General features: G+C 45.3%; 1 protein-coding gene across 8 annotated transcripts in view; it reads left to right on the forward strand.

Annotated features, from left to right (window-relative positions):
• The first annotated feature begins 4,694 nt into the window (after positions 1 to 4,694).
• The window catches only part of TRRAP (transformation/transcription domain associated protein), a 117,281-nt gene continuing 99,263 nt past the window's right edge, over positions 4,695 to 22,712 (forward strand). For 7 of the 8 annotated variants that reach the window (XM_046667796.1, XM_046667800.1, XM_046667799.1 and 4 more), the window contains exons 1-11: positions 4,695 to 4,846; positions 6,932 to 7,092; positions 7,494 to 7,543; positions 12,681 to 12,791; positions 13,821 to 13,925; positions 14,837 to 14,920; positions 16,468 to 16,524; positions 17,901 to 18,026; positions 19,292 to 19,369; positions 19,572 to 19,660; positions 20,539 to 20,635. In XM_046667796.1, the coding sequence (XP_046523752.1) occupies positions 6,993 to 7,092; positions 7,494 to 7,543; positions 12,681 to 12,791; positions 13,821 to 13,925; positions 14,837 to 14,920; positions 16,468 to 16,524; positions 17,901 to 18,026; positions 19,292 to 19,369; positions 19,572 to 19,660; positions 20,539 to 20,635 (897 nt within the window). In that variant the 5' untranslated portion in view covers positions 4,695 to 4,846; positions 6,932 to 6,992. Of the gene's footprint in view, positions 4,847 to 5,141; positions 5,209 to 6,931; positions 7,093 to 7,493; positions 7,544 to 12,680; positions 12,792 to 13,820; positions 13,926 to 14,836; positions 14,921 to 16,467; positions 16,525 to 17,900; positions 18,027 to 19,291; positions 19,370 to 19,571; positions 19,661 to 20,538; positions 20,636 to 22,712 lie in introns of those variants that run through there. The other variant, XM_046667797.1, reaches the window with a different exon arrangement.

The raw sequence follows: 22,712 nt of genomic DNA on the forward strand, positions 1-22,712 counted from the left end.
CCCTCCTCTCCCCTCCCCTCCCCTCCCCGGGTCCGCGCTCCTCCAGTCTGCGCCCCCTCCCCGCCCCTCCTCCGCGCCCGCCGGCTCTGACTCAGCGTCCCCAGAGGCGCGCGCCCCGCTGCGAAGCCGCGAGCAGGCCCCTTTGGATTCTTTCTCCAGGTGCCTCCTCTTGTCGTGACGCACGAGGCTTGGAGACACGACTCTTCATTCAAGAAACGTTGAGCGCCTACTGTGTGCTGAGCGCCTAGCAAAGGGCCTGGAAACGCCTCCTGTCCCTCCTGAGAAACTTGAGCGCAGGGCCCCTGTGCGGGGGCTGTTGTCATTCCTCAGTTTATCCTCTCGGCGCCTGATGTAAAATGGGGTTTCTGCTCATACCTGGGCCCACGGCGACGTCGCTGACACTGAGGGCCTTTCGAGACTCTGACAACCTCGATGAGGAATGACCAGGCCGCTCCGTGGACACTCCTTGGCCTAAGCAGGCGCTTCCATCAGCCATAACGGAACAGAGTGCCTCTTTCCCCTTAGAAGGTGGCCCGGCCTGGCTGGCCTTAAAGACTGGACACCTGCAGTTGGGTCCCGGTCGCAGTTCTGCTCCTGCTTTACTACATACCTGGGCAAGGGACCCCACCCAGCGGGAGCAGGTTGGATGGCTCCTCCAGCCTGATGGCTGATGGACCACGATTTCAGGACCCTCCGGATGGGAGTGAAGGCATCTTTTAAAGGCAGGGCCCTGGTGGGCTGCCCTGCCATCTCACTGTAATGGAGGGGGCACAGATCTGAGTGAGGCCCCTCAGGAAAGTTAAAAGTGCCAGACAGATGTCACTCCCCAATGGCATCAATCGCCATCATGGGAACAAACACTAGGCCTAGGACCCAGGAGCCTTTGGATTCGCCCTGAGACTTATATGACCTCGGGAAAGTCACTTACCTCTCTGTGCCTCAGTTCCCTTTTCTTTAAAATGGAAATAATAATAGTCTCTGTGTCATGAGACTGTTGTAAGGAGAAAATCAGTTAATACATACAACGGTGCTCTGGGCATAGCAAGCACTCAGTCAGTGCTGGCTGGCCTCACTACAATTGCTTAAGGGCTTGGGAGAGTTCTGCTTGTCCAGCAGAAATTAAGAAGAAAATTGTGCTTGAGAAGAAAATAGTATGTTAAGATTATCAATTTAGTTTCAAATATTTAACTATTTAACGTTATTCAACGGTCTGGTTGTTAGTGATACATTTAAAAAAATGTACTAAATGCATAAGTAACAAAACTTTTTTTTTTTTTTTTGGTGAGGAAGATTGGCCCTAAGCTAACATCTGTGCCCATCTTCCTCTATTTTGTATGTGGGATGCTGCCACAGTATGGCTTGACAGGTCTGCACACGGGATCTGAACCTGCAAACCCAGGGCCATCGACAGGCTGCTGAAGTGGAACGCATGAACTTAACCACTACGCCACCAGGCAGCCCCAAGACTTATTGTTTTTCAATGTGTGACTTTATTACATTGAATAATAATTTGACAGTAGCCACAGAGAGTCCTCTCTAGATCACAGAAGCCACCTGCAAGGCAACCCTGAAGCTGATGTTGATGTGACCCTTCTTTGCCTAATTCCTGTCTGTTGGCCAGGATTTGGGTGTCATCCCCCACTAACCCCCCGCCACCCCTCCCCAGAAACCTTCCCTCCTCAGGCTCTCACAGCACGTGTCTTGATGTTAACTCTTGTCACTGAAAATCTTCCTAGAGCAGGGTAGCCGGTCTGTTGGTCCTGGCAAGGTGCTATAATCAGATCTCCCTTTGGTCACAGAAGGGCAGCGGCCTTAGGGTTGCATTGTCCTGCCCTGGAAATGTAACTGTGGGAAGTGGGGGCCACGGAGCAGATAACAACCACCCCAGATCCACTCTGGAGAGGCTTTGGGGGCTAAAGCCTATGGTAGGTTGGAGGGGGCAAAAGAGAGTTCGCAAAAGAGAGTTCGCATGATCCCTTTGTTGAATTGACCACGGCTCCAGGCCTGGGTGTCGGCTCTGCCAGGGCAGCTGGAATTTTCAGATGTCAGGACACCCACTCACCCACTCACCCTGTTGAAACCCACAAGAGACCTAGGGAGGACAAGATGCTGGGTTCCTAATTCATCATGGGGAAAGCTTCTTCGCAGGGGTGGAACCCTAGGGCTGGCCTCCAAGAAGCCGAACAGCTGAGGCAAAGGTAAGCAGCAACTCCAGTACAGCAGGGGACAGTGGAGGGGGATGGCCTCTTGGTGGCTCTCAAGAGGCCAGGCTGGGGCCTAGTGCCCTGACCCACTCCATGCGGAGACCACCTGCCCGTACTGCTCATGCCCACCAGAGTGGATAATTTGGGGCTCCCTGTATCCTCCTTTTCAGTGTTCCAACTGACCCTGCCCGACGGGTTCCTACAGTACTATTGCAAACAGGGTATGAATTTATACATTTGTTTACGGGGTGAATTGTGCCCCTGGAGAAATTCATATGCTGAAGCCCTACCCCACAGTGTGACTGTATTTGGAGACAGAGCCTTTAAAGAGGTAATTAAGGTTAAATGAGGTCATAAGGGTGGGGCCCTGATCCACTAGGACTGGTGTCCTTATAAGAAGAGGAACAGACACCAGAGATCTCTCTCTTCAAGGGCACGAAGAAGAGGTCATGTGAGCACACAGTGATATGACGGCCGCTTGCACGCCAGGAGGAGAGGCCTCAGAAGGAAACCTACCTTAGCGGCCCCTTGACCTCGGACTTCTAGCTTCCAGAACTGTGAGAGAGAAATTCCTGTTGTTTAAGCCTGCAGTGCATTGTTCTGGCACCTCTAGCAGACGAAGACAGCACCCCATGGGCAACGGGAATACATTGGTAAAGAAAGACTAAAAAGGAGCTTGCTGTCCAGGAGGGGAGACAGATGATAAATGAGTCAATAAATAATTTCCCATTGTGAGGTTATTGGGGGTAAATACCGCATTATGAAAGACAGTGAGGTGTGGGGGCTAATGGTTTTCTTAGTCTGGGCCTTAAGGAAGGCCTATCTGTGGAGGTGACATATGAGCTCATCAAGGATGACAAGGAGCCAGCTTTCTGCCTCTAAGGGATGAACATTCCGGACAGGAGAAGTAGCTGCAGAGGTCCTAGGTGGGGATGATGCATAGCAAGGCCACTGCGGCTGGAACATGAAGAACGAGGTTGGGAGGTCTGCAGGGCCTGGAAATGAGGATGAGCTGAAAAGTCTTTGGGGGGTTTTAAGCAGAAGAAGGGCGTGATCTAATTTACCTGATAGGGATGACGTTGGCAGCGTCCCCAACTTCTAATTCAGGAGATAGACAAGAAAACAGGCAAAAATCAGAGCAGCGGGATGGGTACTTTGCTAGGAGAAGCTAAGGCCATGGGAAAGAGTAGGGATTTCCCGGATGTTAGGGCTAGGCCTAACAGTACGTCTTTATCATAGGCAATTAAGCTGAAACTTATCAAAAGGTTTGTCTACTGCCGGTTTTTCTCCACCCCCAAAACAATATTAAAAACCACCTCAGCACACCAATTACAGCCCTCCAATTTTTCAACCTTCTCCAACTTTGGACTTCCTACTTTTTTTGGGGGTGGGGGGAGAAGGAGCAGAGAGGATTTTTCTGGCAAGTGGGCAACGTCTTCCAGAGGGGAAGGGGTGTTCTGACCCATTTTATTTCTCCAAGGCACAGATAACTGGCTCTAAATACATCACTTACAATCCCAACACATCAGCGGAGGCTCGTTCTTGAGTGGTAACCTTAAATAAGCAAGGAGTTTGTTTCCCAACAGGGCACCTTTCCTGCACGGTATCTGCAGGTATCGCAAGCTCTGTTCTTTGCCAGGTGTGAAATGTATCTGTCTGGGAAAAGAACACAAAGATTTTAGAGAGTTAGTGATGATGGGGTGGGGGTAGGAACAGACAGGAAGGGGCAGGAGGTGGAGCCAGGTCCTGGAAGTGGTAGAGGTACTCAGGTCATCACTTTCACACTGTCCATTTAACATGGTAACCATGGGTTACCAGGAACGGCTCACTATTTAACCACCATCTTAGATGGAGTCTGTAGGTGACGCCTGACAGTATTTTTCCCTTCTAGCCCATGCCATCTCCCCTGGGCATCAGGGCATTCTGCCCAATCCCCTCTCAGTCTCAGCACTGCTCTGGCCCAGCCCGAGGCATCTGCCCGCAGGGTAGGAGCAGACAAGGAAAGTGGTCCTCTGCGGTCTAGCCTCGGAGTGATGCAGCTGCCGAACTAATGATCGGGTTGGCCACATCCAGGCAGAACACCAGGGCTTCCCTTCGCTTACAGGGTCTCGAGCTACCTTCGCCTTCCCAATGACCCTCCTTGACTCCTCCCCCATCCCAGGCTAGAAAGACCCCCGGGAAAGCAGCCGGGGAGAAAACTCACCAAGCCTGCCACGATCAGTTCAGGGCTGGACTGGACCCGGGCCCGACCGCCGCCAACTAGGGAAGCCCCTCCAGTGCCCACCGCCGCACAGCAGCCTCCGACCCTCCCTCCCGGGGCCTAGCTCCCGCCAGGACATCTAGGGCCCAAGAAACCCCATCAATGACACTTAGCGCCTCCCGCCTCCGTCCCCGCGGGGCCCCGCCCACGCAGGCGGAGGTTTAAAGGCCGGTGGCCCACCCGGGCTGCAGACGCTCCTCCCCGCTCCCTCCGCCCGCCCAGGCCGCACCCACTTGGGGGCGGCGCGCCGGGGCCCAGTTCTCGGGCGGCGGGCGCGGCCGCTTTAAGCCGGGGCGGGCCTGCGCGCGGCGCCTCGGCTGCAGCGAGGGCTTCGTCGAGGGGCGCGGGCCGGGCTTGCGGGAGGCCGGCCGCCGAGGTCGGGGTAAGCACGGGCGGGCACGGAGGGGCATGGGCGGAACGGCCCCGGGAGGCGCGCGCCGCGGCCCCGACGGCTGCAACGGGGCCCGGGCGCGGGGGGGCCTCTGCGGCGCGGCGGCTCCGCGGAACGACGGAGCTCCGAGCGCCCGGGGCCCCTCCAGCCCCCCCCCCGGGGGCCCAGGCCGGGCGGCCGCCCGCAGATCCCCGCCGCTGCCGGGCCGGGCTGGGGAGCCCCGGGAGGCGGAGGCGGAGCGGCGCGGGGATTGGCCCTCGGCGCTCGCCGTAGCCCGGCCTGGGAGGCGGGCGCTGGATGTCCGGGGACGGCGACAAAAGGAGGGAAGCGGAGGGCCGTTTGAGAGCCGGCAGGTAGGGCTTGCGGTGGGGGCCGCCACCCCCCGGAGGCGCCCCCGGGCCGGCCCGGCCCCTCCTGGCCTCCACGGAGGCCCCTGGCTCGCCCGGCCCGGCGCGGAGAGCGAAGGTAGCGGCGACGACAGCGCCCCCTCTGGCCCGGCGGCGCCGCCTCAGACTCGGCGCGGCGGGCGGGGCCCGGCTTCGGCCTTCCCACCTGGCCGCGCCGCGGGGCTCGCCGGAGGGCAGGCCGGGCCGGGGGTCTTCGAGCTGCCCTCCGTCGGACGGACGGGATGGGACGTTGTCCCTTTTTAGGGGGCCCCCGCAGGCCCGGGGAGAAGTGGAGCCTGGCCTCTGGGGACCCCGGGACACGGAAGAGTTGACGGCTTCGGTGCCAGAGGGGTGTCCACCGAGCCTTTAAAAAGTTTGGGCCCGACCGGAAGTTTCTTAGCAGGGAGAGGCCGTGACCCTGACTCTTGGGTCCCCGGGGGTGGGGATGGGGATGAGGATGCGGGGCCTTCGGTGTTTGGGTGGGGGTGGGGGGGACCTGAAAGAGGAAGCAGTCGTGAGGTCATCCGGCAGGGCTGACAGGTCCCTCCCTTTGGTCTCCGTAGTGGCTTTTCTTGCTCTGAGCGGGAGGAGTGGGACTTCCGGTGGGGCGTGCTCTCTGCATCGGAGAAGGGCTTCTGGTGTCTCCGTAAGGGTGGCTTTGAGCGTCAGGGTGTCCCCATCGCCTGGGGCAGAAATGTGAGCTGCAGCACATCCGGCAGGGAGGTCTTGAAAGGCCCTGCAGAAGGGTTGTTGGTGTGTCTGTTACAGAGAGGAGAAAGTTCAGTCGTGAAACTGCCTCTTAATGCAGAGTGAAATTAGGCGGTTATGTAGACAAGGAAGATGGGTAAAAGCAATTTCTCCAGGTGCTCCCGACGCTTTTGGGCGGGCTCTTAAAATAGAAGCCAAGGCAACCTCTGTGTGTCAGCTGGAGAAGCAGTTTTTAAAGTGTGGTCATCAGCCTGAAGCATTTATTGATTCATTCTAGGACCATCTTTTGAATGCCTACTGTGTACCAGCCGCAAACAAAATTTACAGCTTCCCAGGCCCCTCACTGAACCAGTCTCTGGGTGGTGTTTGGGAGTCCACGTCTGGCTCCTGGTGATCTTAATGTACACTGAAGTTTGAGAACCAGTCACAGAGGGTAGACGTTGCCAGATCTAGTCCGCTGCCTGTTGTTATACAGCCCATGACCTGAGAATGGTTTCTACATTTTTAAATGGTTGGGAAGAAGTCAATAGAAGAATGGTTTCATGATACTTGAGAATTATATGAAATTCACATTTCATTATCCACAAATAAAGATTTTATGGATCACAGTTGCACTCGTTCGTCTATGTGTTGTCTGTGGCTGTTTTCTGGCTACGGCAGAGCTGAGTCTTTGTGACTGAGACCACAAAGCCTGAAATATTTATTGTCTGGCTCTTTACGAAGAGTTTGCGAACCCCTGACCTAGGGAGAGAAGGACAGATGGTAGGAAAGAAGAGATCTGTGTGTAAAACTCACGTTTAGAAATTAATAGACAAATGGACTTAAGTATATTTTATTTTCAAAAAAGCAGAGGGAGTAGTGTTGTATTCTGGATTAAAGCAAAAGTATTTATTTAGAGTAACACAGGCATTTTGGTGAGATGTTCGTAGAGACTGAGCCTGTGCTGTTAAGAAGTTGGCTAACCAGATGCTTCTTTTCGCAGGCTAGGAGAACTCATGGACTTGATACTTCTCTCTTGAGAAACAAACTAGCTCAAAAGAAAGATGGCATTTGTTGCAACGCAGGGGGCCACGGTGGTTGACCAAACCACTCTGATGAAAAAGTACCTTCAATTTGTGGCAGCTCTCACAGATGTAAATACACGTGAGTTGATCCTTTTTGTCCTTAAGAAATGTGTTAATGAGACTCATTCATCTCAGTTGAAATAATATGCGCATTGAGATAAACAGTAACCTTAACTTTTGTCCGAATTTCCCCTTTCACTGTCTTGTGGAGAAGCAAAGTGATGAGCTTTACTGGCTGGAGCCCCAAAGAGGCACGCGTGTGTGTATGTCTGTGTCTGTATCCTTGTCTGTGCATGCACATGTATGTCTGGGAGTGTGAATGTGTGTGACTGTTAGTAGGGAGCTAGTTATGTGCCTTCTGTTGGATGGACCATGACAGTCAAACTGATAAGATCTGATTGCTTCTCTTAACTTATCAAATCCAGTAATTTTAGGAACATCCTTAACATCATTCCAATTACTTGATGATTTGTTTTGCAGCTGATGAAACAAAGTTAAAAATGATGCAAGAAGTTAGTGAAAATTTTGAGGTATGGGCTTTATATTTATACTTTTCATTTTGGGGTAAATATTCTCGTGTCCTTTCTTATTGTTTCTGTGACAGTCTTTTTGCTAGCAACTAAAAAACCATTGTCTTTGTTGGTGTTATTTATTATGTTTCACCATTGAAATTTGAAAATTTGTCCACAGTGTTGTCCAACTTTATGCTAGTGATGTGAACGCCAAACGATATTGAGGAATGTTGCTTTTTTTTTTCGGTTGTTGAACAGTTTTTTATTTTTAGATATGGCAGCTCTTTTAGGCATATACTCAGGATTCACTCAGACTTTGGCTCTGAATCTGTTGTGTTCACGTAATCGGTGGTATGTTACTGTGGAAAGAGTGGGACCTCATTTTGGGCTCTGTGGCTTGTAACTTCTGCGACCTTGACCAAGCAGTTTGTCTCTTCTGGGTCTCACATTCTACTGTTTTATATTGTCCCATATGTCCCCCAGATGCTGTTCATTTTTCTTCAATCTTTTTTCTCTTTATTCTTTGATCTCCCGCAGGTTCACTGACTATTTATCATCCCCAGTCTGCTGGGATGTTATTTTTAAATTTCAGTTCAATTACATTTTTTGTATTTTTAAATATCAGTTATTGTACTTTCAGTTCTAGAATTTCCATTGGTTCTTTTTAGATTTCATTTCTCTGCGGAGATGCCCTATCTTTATTTATTAAGACCATATTTTCCTTTTATTCTTTGAACACGTTTGTAGTGACTCCTTTAAAGTCTTTATTTGCTAAATACAACATTTGGGCTCTATAAAGTTTGATTTCTGTTGACTGTGGGTCACATTTTTCTGCTTCTTGCGTATCTTGTAGTGTTTGATCCTATCCTGAACATTGTTGGTGAAATGTAGGGCCCCTGGATTCCGTTATCTTCCTCTAAAGAGCATTGCTGTTTGTATTGTGGTTGGTGGTTGCTGACTGATCTCACTGAGCTTGGGGAGGCCTGGTTTTATGCTGTGTAGGGAGGATCTGTGGGAACGCCAAGGTGTTTCCCACGTCCCTCCAGCTTGGTGGGATCCAGCCTGTCTCCTGTGGATCTCATCACAGGTCCATTTTAGGCTTTGTTGCGACAGGTCTAAAATCGGCCTTTCTCTAGGAAATGGTCCTCTTCAGCTGGATGTCTGGGGTATTATCAGGGTGTTAAGAAGGTCTTTGAACTGTGGCTAGGCTAGAACCCCAACATCCTCTACCATTGCTAGACCTCGGATATCTCCGTTTGGCTCGCAGTCCCAATGCCGCACTCTCTGGTAGGCCTCGGGTGGCCGGAGGCTGCCTTACATCATGTGCAGCCCAGCCCTCAAGGACACGTGGGAGAACACCCCTATCCCCTCTGTGATTCTTTTTTTCCTAGGGCTCTGCCCTGCGGATTCCAGCCAGTTCAGCTGCCCTGAACTCTGGGATTTCCTCCTCAGCTCGGCAAGACCGCCATGCTCTCCTTGGGCCCCAGCCTGCTGAGCCCCAGCTGGGAAATCGTACCTAGGCAGAAGGCCAGGGGGATCATGGGGCTCAGCTGGTGAATTCCCCTTTTCGTGGAGATCGTGGTCACCCACTGCCTCTTGTCCAGCACCTGAAAACTGTTCTCTGATGTGTTGTCCAACCTTATGGTTAGTCTGGTGCCCATTAGTCTCACAGGGAGAAGAGAGAGTCACTTCCTTATTTTGAATGTGGGGAGGATAAAATCTTTCTCACAGAGTTAATGTGATTAAGAACAATAGATAAAATGTTTCTTAGCCTCTGGCACGGTCATTTGAATTAGTAAACATTAAATAAATGCTAATAAGGTTGAATCAGACACCCTACTGTCTGTAGTAATGGGTGGTATTTTCATTTGGCAGGTTTCTTTGTTTCGTTTTAAATAGTTTTCAAGGACTTGTTGCCTTGAACTGAGCTGGAACAAAATCCTGAGATATTTAGAGCTTGAGCTAAAGAGCTGTCTTCTGCCCAAACTGCTAACGCAAGCTGTTAAAAAAAAGAAACTCAAAAAAGAGGCGGGAGGTGGAGCAGGATAGGCGTGCATTCTCCATCTCGTCGGAAGAACTGACAGGAGGGACCCGTTGCCCTCCCAGCTTTCTTTGAGAAGCTGAAGTCGCAGAGCTGCCTGTGAACCCACAGGAGCAAGCACGTCGCCAGGCCTTGAGTGTGGACGTGGGGCTCTCTGAATGAAGTGTCTGACCCCTCCTCTGCTGTTCACAGCCTGGCAGTTAGCAAGTTAATGCCTGGCTTTGGTCTCAGGGGCATTGATTCAATTAGCGGGGTTGAAAGTTGGTGAGGCAGTCTACTTGGGGCTTCTCCAAAGAGTGACTTTTGAAATCTGTATGATGTAGACATTTACCTTAAATGGAATTCAGGTCACTAAGTCCTTCAGAGAATTAAATACTAGCGTGACCATGGTAATTCTAAATTCCCACCACTACCACTCTAGAAAAAAATATTTAAACGAAGTGCGTGAAACTTAAAAAATCCCAGCGATTTCAGGAGTCTTAGAAATTCATTTCACTAACCACTATGGGGTGAGATTCTAGGCTAAGTAAATATCATACGGACCGTTTTTCAGGACAGAAAATCAAGAAACCTTCAAGTTAGAAGTGACTTGCAAGATTCATGTGGATCAAAAAGCTGGGGGCTGAGTTGAAATACTGGCGGAATAGCCAGGCAGCTTGTTGAGTGAACCTTTTTTACTAGAGAAATTTGAAACTCAGAGGTTTTGAAGGCTATGGAATCAGTCTACTTGGGGAGACGCTGTGGAGATCCTGCACAACTTCTGGGGGTGCCTTCCTGACCGTGTTGTGCAAATGGAGCCCCTAGAATTGTGCACCAGGTTAGCCCTGGAAGACCGATGCTCGGTGCATATTCCCAAAATTGCAGAACTTTGTTTCTCTGTTCCTGAGGTACCACGTTCTTTGCTGGTTTTTGCCTGTTTCTCTTTGTCTTCCTTGATAGACTCGTCTTCTAAGATTATCTTGTATAACAGACAATCCCACATCTTTATTTTCAGCCCAGATCAGTGCCTGGAGCTCCGGATACATCTAGCTGCCCAGATGCCTCATCTCACCAGTTTGTCAGACTCACGATAGTGGAAGTTTCACTCCTTTCTCTCAGACTCCCATCCCTGCCTTTTACACTCATGCTTTCTCATCATTTTGTGCCTTTGCGTATGCTTTTCTTAGAACCTTCTTCTTCTCCACTTTTTCACATGGTCTACTCCTACTAGCCTTTGGGTTTTCATATAAACGTCTCCTCTTCAGGAAGGCAGTCTCTGCCGCTGGTTCCATCCAGTAAACTGGATCTAGTTGTTAGATGTTCCCGTACTTGCCAGCGCTTCATCCATCATGATTCTGTGTCCTTAGTTCCTTTCTTGATGTCTGTCTTCCTCACCGCGTTGCTGCCTCCCCATCTTTGAGGGCGTGGATTGGATCAGCTTTCTTCCTCATTTTGAGCCAGTTGAGCACAGGATAGGAGCTCAATAAATACTTGTTGAATGAGGTGTTAAAAGGGGAAAAGGACTGGGGCTGGCCCCGTGGCCGAGTGGTTAAGTTCGCGCGCTCCGCTGCAGGCGGCCCAGGGTTTCGTTGGTTCGAATCCTGGGCGCGGACATGGCACTGCTCATCAAACCACGCTGAGGCAGCGTCCCACATGCCACAACTAGAAGGACCCACAACAAAGAATATACAACTATGTACTGGGGGCTTTGGGGAGAAAAAGGAAAAAAAAAAAGGGGGGGGGAAAGGACTTGGGTGTTAGATACACTTAATTTGAATACTCTTCCAAAAATTCTCATTTTTAACCTCTCTGAGCCTCTTTATCTGTGAAGTGGGGTTAATACTTACCTTAGGGTTGTGATGAGGACGAAGTGAGAAAGAAGAAAAAGCACAGAGCACAGTATTTAGCACATAGGTACTCTAATAATATCAGATAACTTCTGTTGGGAGTTTGCCATAGACTGTGCTGTAAGTTTTATGTGTATTGACTTATGTAATCTTTACATGGTTACATAAGGCTGGAAATAGTATTATCCTCTCTTAACAGGTGGGATACTGAGGCAAAGAGAGGTTAAGTAACTGTCCAGGGTTTACACTTCCTAAGTGGGATCCAGAAACTGCACTAGTAGCCACTTTACTATCCCCAAGCTATAGTTTCATTTTCTATTCTCCTTTTAAAATCAGTGCTGGGATAAGTAATGGATTAAATTAGATTATAATCTAAATCATATAGATCTAGTTAAATACATTAGATTTTTTTTTAAGATTTTATTTTTCCTTTTACTCCCCAAATCCCCTCAGTACATAGTTATGTGTTTTTTTTTTAGTTGTGGGTCCTTCTAGTTGTGGTATGTGGGATGCCGCCTCAGCATGGCCTGATGAGAGGTGCCTTGTCTGCACCCAGGATCTGAACCAGCAAAACCCTGGGCCACTGAAGCAGAATGCACGAACTTAACCACTCGACCATGGGGCTGGCCTCCTAGATTTTTTTTTTTTTTTGAGGAAGATTTGCCCTGAGCTAACATCCATTGCCAGTCTTCCTTTTTTCTTTTTTCTTTGCTTGAGGAAGATTAGCCCTGAGCTAACACCTGTGCCAGTCTTCCTGTATTTTGTATGTGGTATGCCTCCACAGCATGGCTGATGAATGGAGTAGGTTCGTGCCCAAGATCCAAACCCACAAACCCAGGCCACTGAAGTGGAGCGTGCAGAACTTCAACCACTCAGCCACGGGGCCGGCCCCATGTTAGATTTTCAGATTGGAAAAAGGTGTCAGTTTTGTTTAGACTCTTGATTTTCCAAATGAAAAGAGTAAGGTCTAGAAGCTAAATGACTTTTCAGTGGTCTCTTACTTAAGAGAGCCGCAGAGCGGCCTAGAACGGGCTGCAGGTTCAGCGTTTTCCACAGCATTAGTATTTCTAGTTCCAACGGGAAATTAGAGCATTTGGTTCTCTTGAATTGGATTTCAGAAGCAACAATCATCCTAATTTATTTAAAACTACATTATCACGAAAGCATCTAAAACTATTAAGAACCTACTGTTGGCTCTGTTTTATATTCTTTTGAGGTTATTATAATATGTGAATTTGAAATGAAAATATGTACACAATGAGGTTTTCTTTTACTTTTGCATGATTAGAATGTAACGTCATCTCCTCAATATTCTACATTCCTCGAACATATCATCCCTCGATTTCTTACGTTTCTTCAAGATGGAGAAGTTCAGTTTCTTCAGGAGAAACCAGCCCAGGTAATCTGTTCAAAAGTATCAATGAGGAAAAAAAAGTTGTGCTCTAGAATTGCAAGCATTTATGAATTCAAACAACTCAGAAAACTTACAGTTCCACTTAAAGATGAAAGAGATTTTGTCACGTAAGGATAACTTTGCCTCCTCAGTTAAATGTCTCGGTTTTATTTTGTCTAGGTCATCTTTTTACAATTTAGATTATTCACATTTGCTGACCCCTGACGTGTGTGTACACTATTAATTATAGAGGAATTCACTTACATACAAAGAAATGACAGTTTAAGGACCCTCCCCACACCTAGTACCCACCTCTACTCTTGTCACTTTCAGTTCTCGTAGCTCACTGCCAATTTTCTTTTATCTATATCCCCACCCACTCTTTGCATTGTCTTCTCACCTTGATCATTTTAAAACAGTCCCGTTATACCATTTTTTTCTGTAAGTATTTCATCATGTCTCTCTTAAAAATAACTTCTAAAAAAATTACCATAATACCAGTGAAAGCTGATTGCTAAATAAAGCATTTTTATGTTGTACCAGTTCAAGATCTTACATATTTGACGTGCTCTTTAGTTGTCAGCTCCCTGGAGAGAATCGTGAAAGCTTAATACAGCTTCTGATGTAATTAGTCCTTGGGCCCGAGGTGCTTGGAGAGCGGTCTAGGAGCTAAACTGAGATTATGAAGGGCAGCCTCACACAAAGTTAGTTTGTGTTTTGCTCTTTGTCTGAAATCCACTTCACGTCCACACAGCAGTGTCCTGCTGGCAGTACTGGTAAGGTGTGAAAGGAAAAATTTGGCTTACTTGATCTGGTACACAGTTGTAGAAATATTGAAGGTAATGGTTTGTGGTGCACGCTTTGGATTACATTTGAATAATTTACAGGACTGTTTCTAAAACTGGATCCGTCTTGTAGTGTGGTGGTGACCAGTGCAGGAGACAAGCAGCTGTGTGACACTCGTAGAATGGGAAAGAATTACTTTGGAACCCTTGGAAGGATTTTATATTTACGTTTTTTATTTTTTTCCACCAGCAACTGCGGAAGCTAGTTCTCGAAATAATTCATAGGATACCAACCAATGAACATCTTCGTCCTCATACAAAAAATGTTTTGTCCGTGATGTTTCGCTTTTTGGAGGTAACCTTTGAAGATTCTTGTTATTGAGCCATGATCAAAACTTCCAGTGACTTTGTTATTGTAAAATCCATCATTACACAGTTGTTTCCCTTTCACTAAAATTCTGATTCACAGGAGTAAAAATTTCGTAATGTCTCTTTTCCCCCATTTTGCCAACCAAATTAAAGGTTATTAATTGAAGATCGTTTTTTTGAGTCAGTGGGGAATTGAGTAGACGTAGTGACGTCTTGGAAAGTGAGTTCGGTGGTGGGTGACAGACTCAGAGTGCGGGGTTCTTTGGTTTCTGGCTTTCTAGTTTTGTGTGTGTCAAGCACAGAATATGCTCATAAAGAGTTTCTCGTTCTCGGGGTGCATCTGTGTGGTACCTAGTAAGTACCCCTGGAAAGATGAGCTTGGGATGGGGCTGGAGTTGGATTCAGATCGTGGCTCTGCCGTTTACTAGCTGTGTCATGTTAGCCACGTTGCTCACTTCCTCTGAGCCTTACCATCCTCATAGGTAAAGTGTGAATGGCACCTCCCCACTCAGAGCGTTTCAGAAAGTGTTGAGCATAGAGTCTCGTGTGCGGTAGGTGCTCCGTAACTGTCCTTTTGGCAATATTTTCAAGCAACGAAAAGTGTCAGTTGGGCCATTAAGACATCAGTTTGTGCTCTGACTTGCCATAAATAACTCATCAGAGCGTTGCTCTCCAGAACACACTGGTGGGATTCCCTGGGATAGTCCACCAGAGCCCACGAAAGCTTCCTGTCTGGGACGGCTGTGTTCTGTGGGGTTATGAATGTTCAACAAATCAAATCTAAGTTGGTTGATGGAGGTGGATATACAGAAAAATGCTTAGAAAATAGCCTTTAATCTTTAGATTACAATAAGTCCTCAGAAGTGTAACTTTTTTTTCAATTTTTTTTTTTTAAAGACGGAAAATGAAGAAAATGTTCTTATTTGTTTAAGGATAATTATTGAGCTACACAAACAGTTCAGGCCACCCATCACACAAGAGGTAAGTGTTTATCCTGATAGCATGTATAAAGCATGCCAACAAGTTTCTTCTGCTGTGTAAATTTTTTGCTCCCTTTTAGAGCTGACGGAACACCTGCTGCTTTCAAGCGTAGAAAAAATATAGGCTAAGTTGTGAGAAATTCCTTATTACTTTAACAGTTCCCTTTTTTATTTTGAATGTGTGTGTGAATATTTCACTGAATTTGTTCAGTAGTTAAAATGTGTTAACTGACCAAGCCGGCAGGGCTGTTCGGGTGGTGCTAGTATTTAGATGTCTTATGTGCCACAGGCTCTGGTCATTTTATGATCTACAGGGGTTAAGATGTGGCTTCCGAAGTCAGAGCTGGCTTTGAATCTCAGCTGTACAATTCAGCAGCTGTGCGACATTGGGAAACTTATAGGGTTTTGGAGCCTTTTCCGTTAAGTGGGGACAATCACAGTATATCCTCAAAGATCACTTGAAGAATTAAATATGAAAGTTAAAGTTCTCAGCCAGTGATTGGCACCTACAGAGTAAGCGTTAAATGTTCTATGCCAGCCATAATTAAGACAGTATCTTGTCTGATGATGACCTTAGTAAATGCCTGTCGTAGGTTATTTGGAAATTAAAAGCGTGACAGTGAAGTAGAATTCCTTCCACCTTGAAACAGTATTTAATGTCTTGGTGATTTCCTTTCCTTTTTCCCACGTTATGTGTTTTCTACATAATTGCAATAATACCCTATCTGACATTTTATGTCCTGGTTGTTTCCTTTCCCATTATATGTAAGCATTTTCCCAATCATAAGAAATTCTTTATGAAGTTAGTTTTTAATGGGTGCATAATAGTCTTTCATTTGGGTGCTCTTATTTTTGCGTATTTAAGATGTTTCAAAATTTTTATTTTATGACTATTACTGAACATCTGTTTATAGTACAAATTATTTCATAGACTGGGTTTGTAGAAATAGAATTATCACGTCAAAGGTGTTTTAATGCCTCTGATATGTATTGTTAAATTGACTTCCAGAAAGATTTCAGCAGTTTATGCCTCCCTTAGTGCATGAATCCCCTTCTTGTTGCACTCTCTCCAGCATGATGTACTATTACTTTTTGAAAGGCAAAAAGTGGCATTTATTGGGGCTGGCCCCATGGCCTAGTGGTTAAGTTTGGCATGCTCTGCTTCGGGGGCCCAAGTTCAGTTCCTGGGTGTGGGCCTACAGCACTCGTTGGCAGCCATGTTGTTGTGGTGACCCACATACAAAGTAGAAGAAGATTGGCATAGATGTTAGCTCAGGGCCAGTCTTCCTCAGCAAAAAACTGGGGGGGGGGGGGGGCATTTATTTAAGTTTTTCTTGCTTTGCTCTTCCTGAATTAAAAATTTGTTTTCCGTTTATCAGTCATTTGTATTTCTTTTTTCCGTCTGTTCATGTTTGTTACCTATTTGTTCTTTGAGTCTGACATTTTTCTTACCTGCTTTATGAGTTCTTATATATTGATACTTTAATATTTTTCTTATTTATTATAAGGATTTTCTGTTTATAAATATCTTGTCTGTTTTCTTTTTAGATTCATCATTTTTTGGATTTTGTGAAACAGATTTACAAGGAGCTTCCAAAAGTAGTGGTATGTCTTCAATACTATTTGAATTTATTACGTATATTTACTACTTTCCGATTCTGAGGGGAATTTGGGTTGAAGGAACCCAACACTTGGGTTGAAGGAGTAATTGGGAGGATGCTAGTTCTGGAATCGGGAATATTTAGTGATTGTCAGAATCTAGGTTGATAAATCACCCATTAAAAAAGAGTTCTCTTGCTTTCACTGTTTAGATTAAATATTTTGTTTTTAACATAAAAGCGGTATATTCTTATTGTAGAAATTTTGCAAAAACAGAAAATCAGTTATAGTTCTCTGGCTTGTGGGAACCGTTGATGTTGAGGTTTTGTTTTGCGTTTCACTTTGTGCTTTTTAAAGGTGGCTGTGCCCACAGTCTTGAAGCCTGCCGGGGAGGTGGTATATTTCAGCATTTTTCTGTGTCATTAAAGTCTTTCCGATATTGAAAGAGCTCTTTCCAACCACTGCCACCAATATTAAAGTGTGTGGCGTGGGAGAGGGGCATCCTCCCATCTTGTTCTCACTCTTTAGAAGAATGACTATGACCAGTCTAGAACGTCTTCCCAGACTTCTGAGTCATAACTCTTGGTGACCCCCTAATTGTCGTATTGTATGCATGTGCCTTGACCATCTCCCTTTTGCTTGTTTTCCTGACTTTCATTTCTTTACTATCACAAATAATGCTTGAGTAAAAATCATTGTGCATAAATTTATGTGTCAGAGTTTTTATTTTAAAGCTTTCTTTAAGCTTAAACATTTTTTTTAAATTAACATATGGTAAAATTGACTCTTTTTGGTATTTTAAGGATTTTCATCTGCTAATAATGGATAAAACTTAAAATTAATTGTGTTCCAAGTTATCAAGTCATGTCATCTACCATTTCAGTCAGAGCCTTAGGCTGTTCATAAGAACGTGTCTTGTTGAACGTGAAGCCCAGATTCCGTTGAGAACTAAGGATGACAGTGAGGTCCTGGCTTTTACAAATGTCTCATGTGCCATCTTTGGTCTCTCTGTAGGAGACTGTTAGGAAGTTAATTCAGTAGAGACTACCTCCCAGTTTCTTCTCACTAGAGGGATGGGGTACGTTCTCCCCTGCCTCGCAGAGGTACTAATGTTGTATGGTACGCATTTCATCTTGCATCAGCTAGAAAGGAGGAGGAGGAAATACTTTAGACAAGTTTTTGTCTTTCGTTGTCAGAGGTGGCGAATGTTGCTCTGTCGTGTTGTCTTTCTGGTCCTGAATAAAGAGGACCCCAGGTGCTGTGGGATTGGTGCCGTGTACACGTGGAGAACAGGTGGTTTCTTCCACGACATGTCAGGCGTATTTTACTAAGGAATATCGCGTTGGACCTTAGGAGCAGTGATTTCTGTTCTGTTTCTGTAGAACCGCTACTTCGAGAACCCTCAGGTGATCCCCGAGAACACAGTCCCTCCCCCGGAAATGGTTGGTATGATCACGACAATTGCTGTGAAGGTCAATCCTGAGCGCGAGGACAGCGAGACGAGAACAGTAAGTCTTTTCCTTGTGTTCTTTTTATGTGTCCTCCACGTGGTAGAGGAAGAAAGGAAACACTGACTTTTTAGACCGCTTAGGTTTTTTGTTCTTTTTCTAAAATACTTGGGGGCATTTCAGACTAACAAATGTGAGTGTGCATGAGAGAGCACTGCTTCTGTGCAGCCTTGAAGTGGTGAAAGTGGAGTCTTGCACACTGTTGCTGCAGAGACAGGAGGATAAAATTACGGTGGAGATCCAGAATCACCTTTTGCAAAGAGCAGCTGAGCGGGCTGGGTCCTCTGTTCCATCCTTAGCGTGGACATTAATGAAGTTGCTTTCCACTGCATAGAAGCATGTAATTCGGTGTCTGTGAGAGCGGGGCTCTGGGGACAGGAACTCTGGGGCGATGTTCCAGCCCCACCACTCAGGTTTTCTGACTGTAGGAAAATTCATGAACTTTTGTTCTGGCCTTAAGTTTTCCTCTCACTATCTGAAAAATCTGTCGTGTGGAATTTTGTGAAGGGGATGCTGGTGTGACCTGCAGGTAATGTATTTTATTTGTAGTGTCTGCCATGTAGGTAACATTTACTGAGCATTGAGCATTTACTTTGACTATATTTTTATGATCGAATTAAGAACATCATCTCTATTTGTTTCACTGAAATGCTTTGCAGACCGTTTCAATTTGTGCTAGGGTAAACAAAATACGTTTTGAATTAAGCTTTCATTCTTGCGTTCTTCCTGAATTAGACTTGGTTTTCTGTTTATCAGTCTGTGTTTCTTTCCTTGCTTGTCTGTCTCTTTTCATTGCTCATTGGGAGTTTGTCTGATGTTTTCCTTACCTGTTTTATGAGTTCTTACGTATTAAGACTATTAAATTTTTTCTTATATTTGTTGTAAGCGTTTTTCCTGTTTGCAAATATCTTTGAGTAAAACTGGGTAAATTTGTACTTTTTGCTGCTGTTCTTTAAGTAAAATAATAGATGCTAATTTACAGATTTTTTCAGGTGATTGGAATCTCTAAGTTTTGATAAATTTTCTTGAAGTTTTTTGCTCCCTGTGATTCCATTGGAAAATATAAAAACTTTTATATTAAGTGATAGTTTGTATCCTTTGTTTTCAAAATGGTTGGGTTCTTTCACCACAGATATTTGCAAAGATGTGTCAGTGTTTTCCCCTCCCTTTATTTCGATGGGGTGGTGCTTAGATGTGGGGTGCTGGTTGGGGCCGTTTTGAGTAGCGCTGTGATAACCGCCGTCTGGCTTGTTTCTGTCTTACAGCATTCCGTCATTCCCAGAGGGTCTCTTTCTCTGAAGGTGTTGGCAGAATTGCCCATTATTGTTGTTTTAATGTATCAGGTATGCGTACTGCTTATTAGTTTCTTGGGTTTTTGGCTTCTTACTTTATGACAAAGTTCACAGCTAATTTTCTGTGGCAATTGGATGTGTATGATACACACATGCTAACGAATGTAATGAATCCTGTAGTTTCTTTGGTATGCCAAATGATTTTGCTATAGCAGAGTGTAAGAGCATGAAAATCTGATATGTTTGCTTTTAGCTCTACAAACTGAATATCCACAATGTTGTTGCTGAATTTGTGCCCTTGATCATGAATACCATTGCAATTCAGGTATCTGCACAAGCCAGGTGAGATTTCTTCGGACAGTGACGTAGCTGGACGGCCACAGTGCTTTTATTCCAAGTAAAAATGCACTTGCTCTCATCATTTGTAAGACCTGAAAAGTTTGAGTGATAACATTTTGGTAAAAATATATGTATTGTTGACTTTCTGAACTTGTATTTCAGTGATGATAGTACTAGTTATTTTAGTTATGAAAAGATGACATGTCTCGGTCCTTGGTATCTTGTAAAGTTAGTGCTGTCACTAGGCGTTACCATACTCACGTATAGCTGTGGCATATCCAAGCCTTTCTCACCTCCCGGCCTTTACTCTTGCAGTTCCTTTCAGCATGAATGCTAGAATGTTCTTTATTTCCTCTGTCCTCCCTTCCCTGTTACCCTTCATCACTGAATAGGCCGACCGTATTTATCCTTCGAAGCCTCTCAGTGAAGCTCTTTCTCAAACTTCACAGCGTTCCTCGTAAGACCTTTATCACTTCCTCTCTTGACTTGCAGCCTCTCTGGCTCTGAGTCATTTGAGGGCTGGATCTGAGGGTGGATCGGCTCTAAAAGCCCTGTGGCCCTGGCACGGGGTCTGTCACTGAGCAGTCGGTAGCCTGATGGAGTCTGCTGGATGAGTGGCTCGGTCTAGCATTGGCCTATGAGATGCACATCGTAACTGCTGTGGAATGGCCTGGAGAACCGCTTGCTTTATTCCGTTAAGCTCTTTATGTTATTTGGAACTGCATAAAAGCATGGAAGCATTTACCATTGCTGCTTTTTTGTTACGGTCTGTGTAGAAATCAAACTATTGGACTTAGTAATTATTATAGGCTTTTAATTAATATTAACGTCACCTAACGACTTGAGAGCTAATATTGTAAATTTATTCACTTCTCATTCAGGCAACATAAGCTTTACAACAAGGAGTTGTATGCTGATTTCATCGCTGCTCAGATTAAAACATTGTCATTTTTAGCTTATATCATCAGAATTTACCAGGTAAGTTCACTGACTTTTATCTTAAATCTAGTTTACTGAGATATAATTTACATGCAATAAAATTCACCTTTTGTAGGTGTACAGTTCCGCAAATTGACAGATGCACACAGTTGGTAACCACCAACCCATCAAAACATTTCTGTCACTCCGCCAAATTCCCTGTTAGTCATTTGTGGTCCATTTCCTCCCCCAACTCCAGTCCCTGGCGAACACTGATTTGTGTTCTGTCCCCATAGTTTTGCCTTTTCCGGAATGTCACATGAGTGAATCATATAGTGGGCAGTGTATGTAACCTTTTGAGTCTGGTTTCTTTCACTTAGCAGTGACACTGGGATTCAGCCCTGTTCTTTTGTGGGTAATTCACTACTTCTTGGTGCTTAGTTGTCTTAGTCTGCTCAGGCTTCTGTGACAAAATGTCATAGACTGGGGAGCTTAAACTACAAAAATGTATTTTCTCACAGTCTGGAGTCTGGAAAGGCCAAGATCAAGGTTCTAGCAGGGTTTGGTTTCTGCTGAGGCCTCTCTGCCTGTCCTGCAGGTGGCACTGTCTTCACACTGGGGAGGGAAATGAGCGGGGGAGAGTGCTCTCTTTCTCTTCTTGTAAGGCCACTGTCCTGTGGGCCCCACACTTAGGGCCTCATTTAACTTGATTATCTCCTCAAGACCCCATTTCCAGATACAGTCACAGTGGGAGTGAGAGCTTCAACATGTGGATTTTCGGGGCACACATTTAGTCCGCGGCAGTAGTATTCCATTGTGGGGAACATTTGGGTTGGTTCTGGTTTTTTTAAAGCAGCTTTCTCAAAATATAATGTACATATCATAAAATGTACTCTTTTAAAGTGTACAGTTAGTGGTTATAAGTTTATTCACAGATTCGTACAACCATCACAACTATCCAATTTTAGAATAATTTCTTCACCCCAAAAAGAAACACCCTATCTAATAGCAGTCACTTTCATTCTTCCCTGACTCCTATTCGCTGGCAGCCACTAGTATACTTTGTCTTTGTAGGTTTGCCTATTTCATTTTTGGCTGTTATTAATAAAGCCACTATAAATAAAGATTTGCACACAGATTTTCATGTGGAAGTATTTGGTTCATTAACTCTTGCTGTTGGAAGTTGGGTGTTACAGCAAATTACGTGGGAGAGATTGGAACTTTAAAAAATGACATTATCAACTAAATCTGTGATAAAAAAGTTTTGGATTCTTTTTTTTTTTTTTTTTTTTTTTGCTTGAGGAAGATTCACTCTGAGCTGACACCTGTGCCAGTCTTTCTCTATTTTGTATGTGGGTGGGTGCCACAGCTTGGCCGCTGATGAGTGGTGTAGGTCTGTGCCTGGGAACCAAGCCCAGGCTGCCAAAGTGGAGTACACCAAACTTGACTACTAGGCCACGGGGCTGGCCCCCTGGATACTTTTTTTGAGGAGCCTGTAGAGTGGTTTTCTTTTTCTTTTTATCTTTCCCATTTGTAGTTGTAATCTCTTCTTATTTGAATTGTAAGGAGAACTTAAAGGAAAAAAATATCTTCTCTCCCATTAGTCATACAGTGTTTTTGGATAAAATTCTTAGATAATCATGATTATTTGATAGTATGAAATGCATTTAGTCCTGATCTAGTCTATAGAAATGGGATTGTATTATAATTATTTTTTTAAGGATTTTATTTCAGGAAAATAAAAAATGAGAATATGCATGCCAAACTGTTTAGAATGAAGCTACCTTGAAGGCATTTGTAGGCATTTTTCCCCCCTTTTTAATGTGTTTGTCTAGATAAAGATAACTTACACTAAGAAAATTGAGCATTTGGCTTAAAAAATCTGAATTAGGTACCCATTGGTATTGTAGTCAGCCTGTGTTAGTCTTGGTGAATTGCCTTCCTAAAACACCTCACAGGGAGATTGATCAGACCTTATTCTGAGCTGGTTAGTGGTGTCTCTGGCGTTGTCACAACTGACAGGAAAGGGATGACTAAGTAAAGAGTATTTATTTATTTATCTTCTTCTCCCCAAAGCCCCAGTGCGTGGTTATATATCATAGTTGTGAGTCCTTTTAATTCTCTGTGTGAGCTGCTG

Source organism: Equus quagga, chromosome 7 (genome assembly GCF_021613505.1).
Source record: "Equus quagga isolate Etosha38 chromosome 7, UCLA_HA_Equagga_1.0, whole genome shotgun sequence".
Taxonomy (NCBI): Eukaryota; Metazoa; Chordata; class Mammalia; order Perissodactyla; family Equidae; genus Equus; species Equus quagga.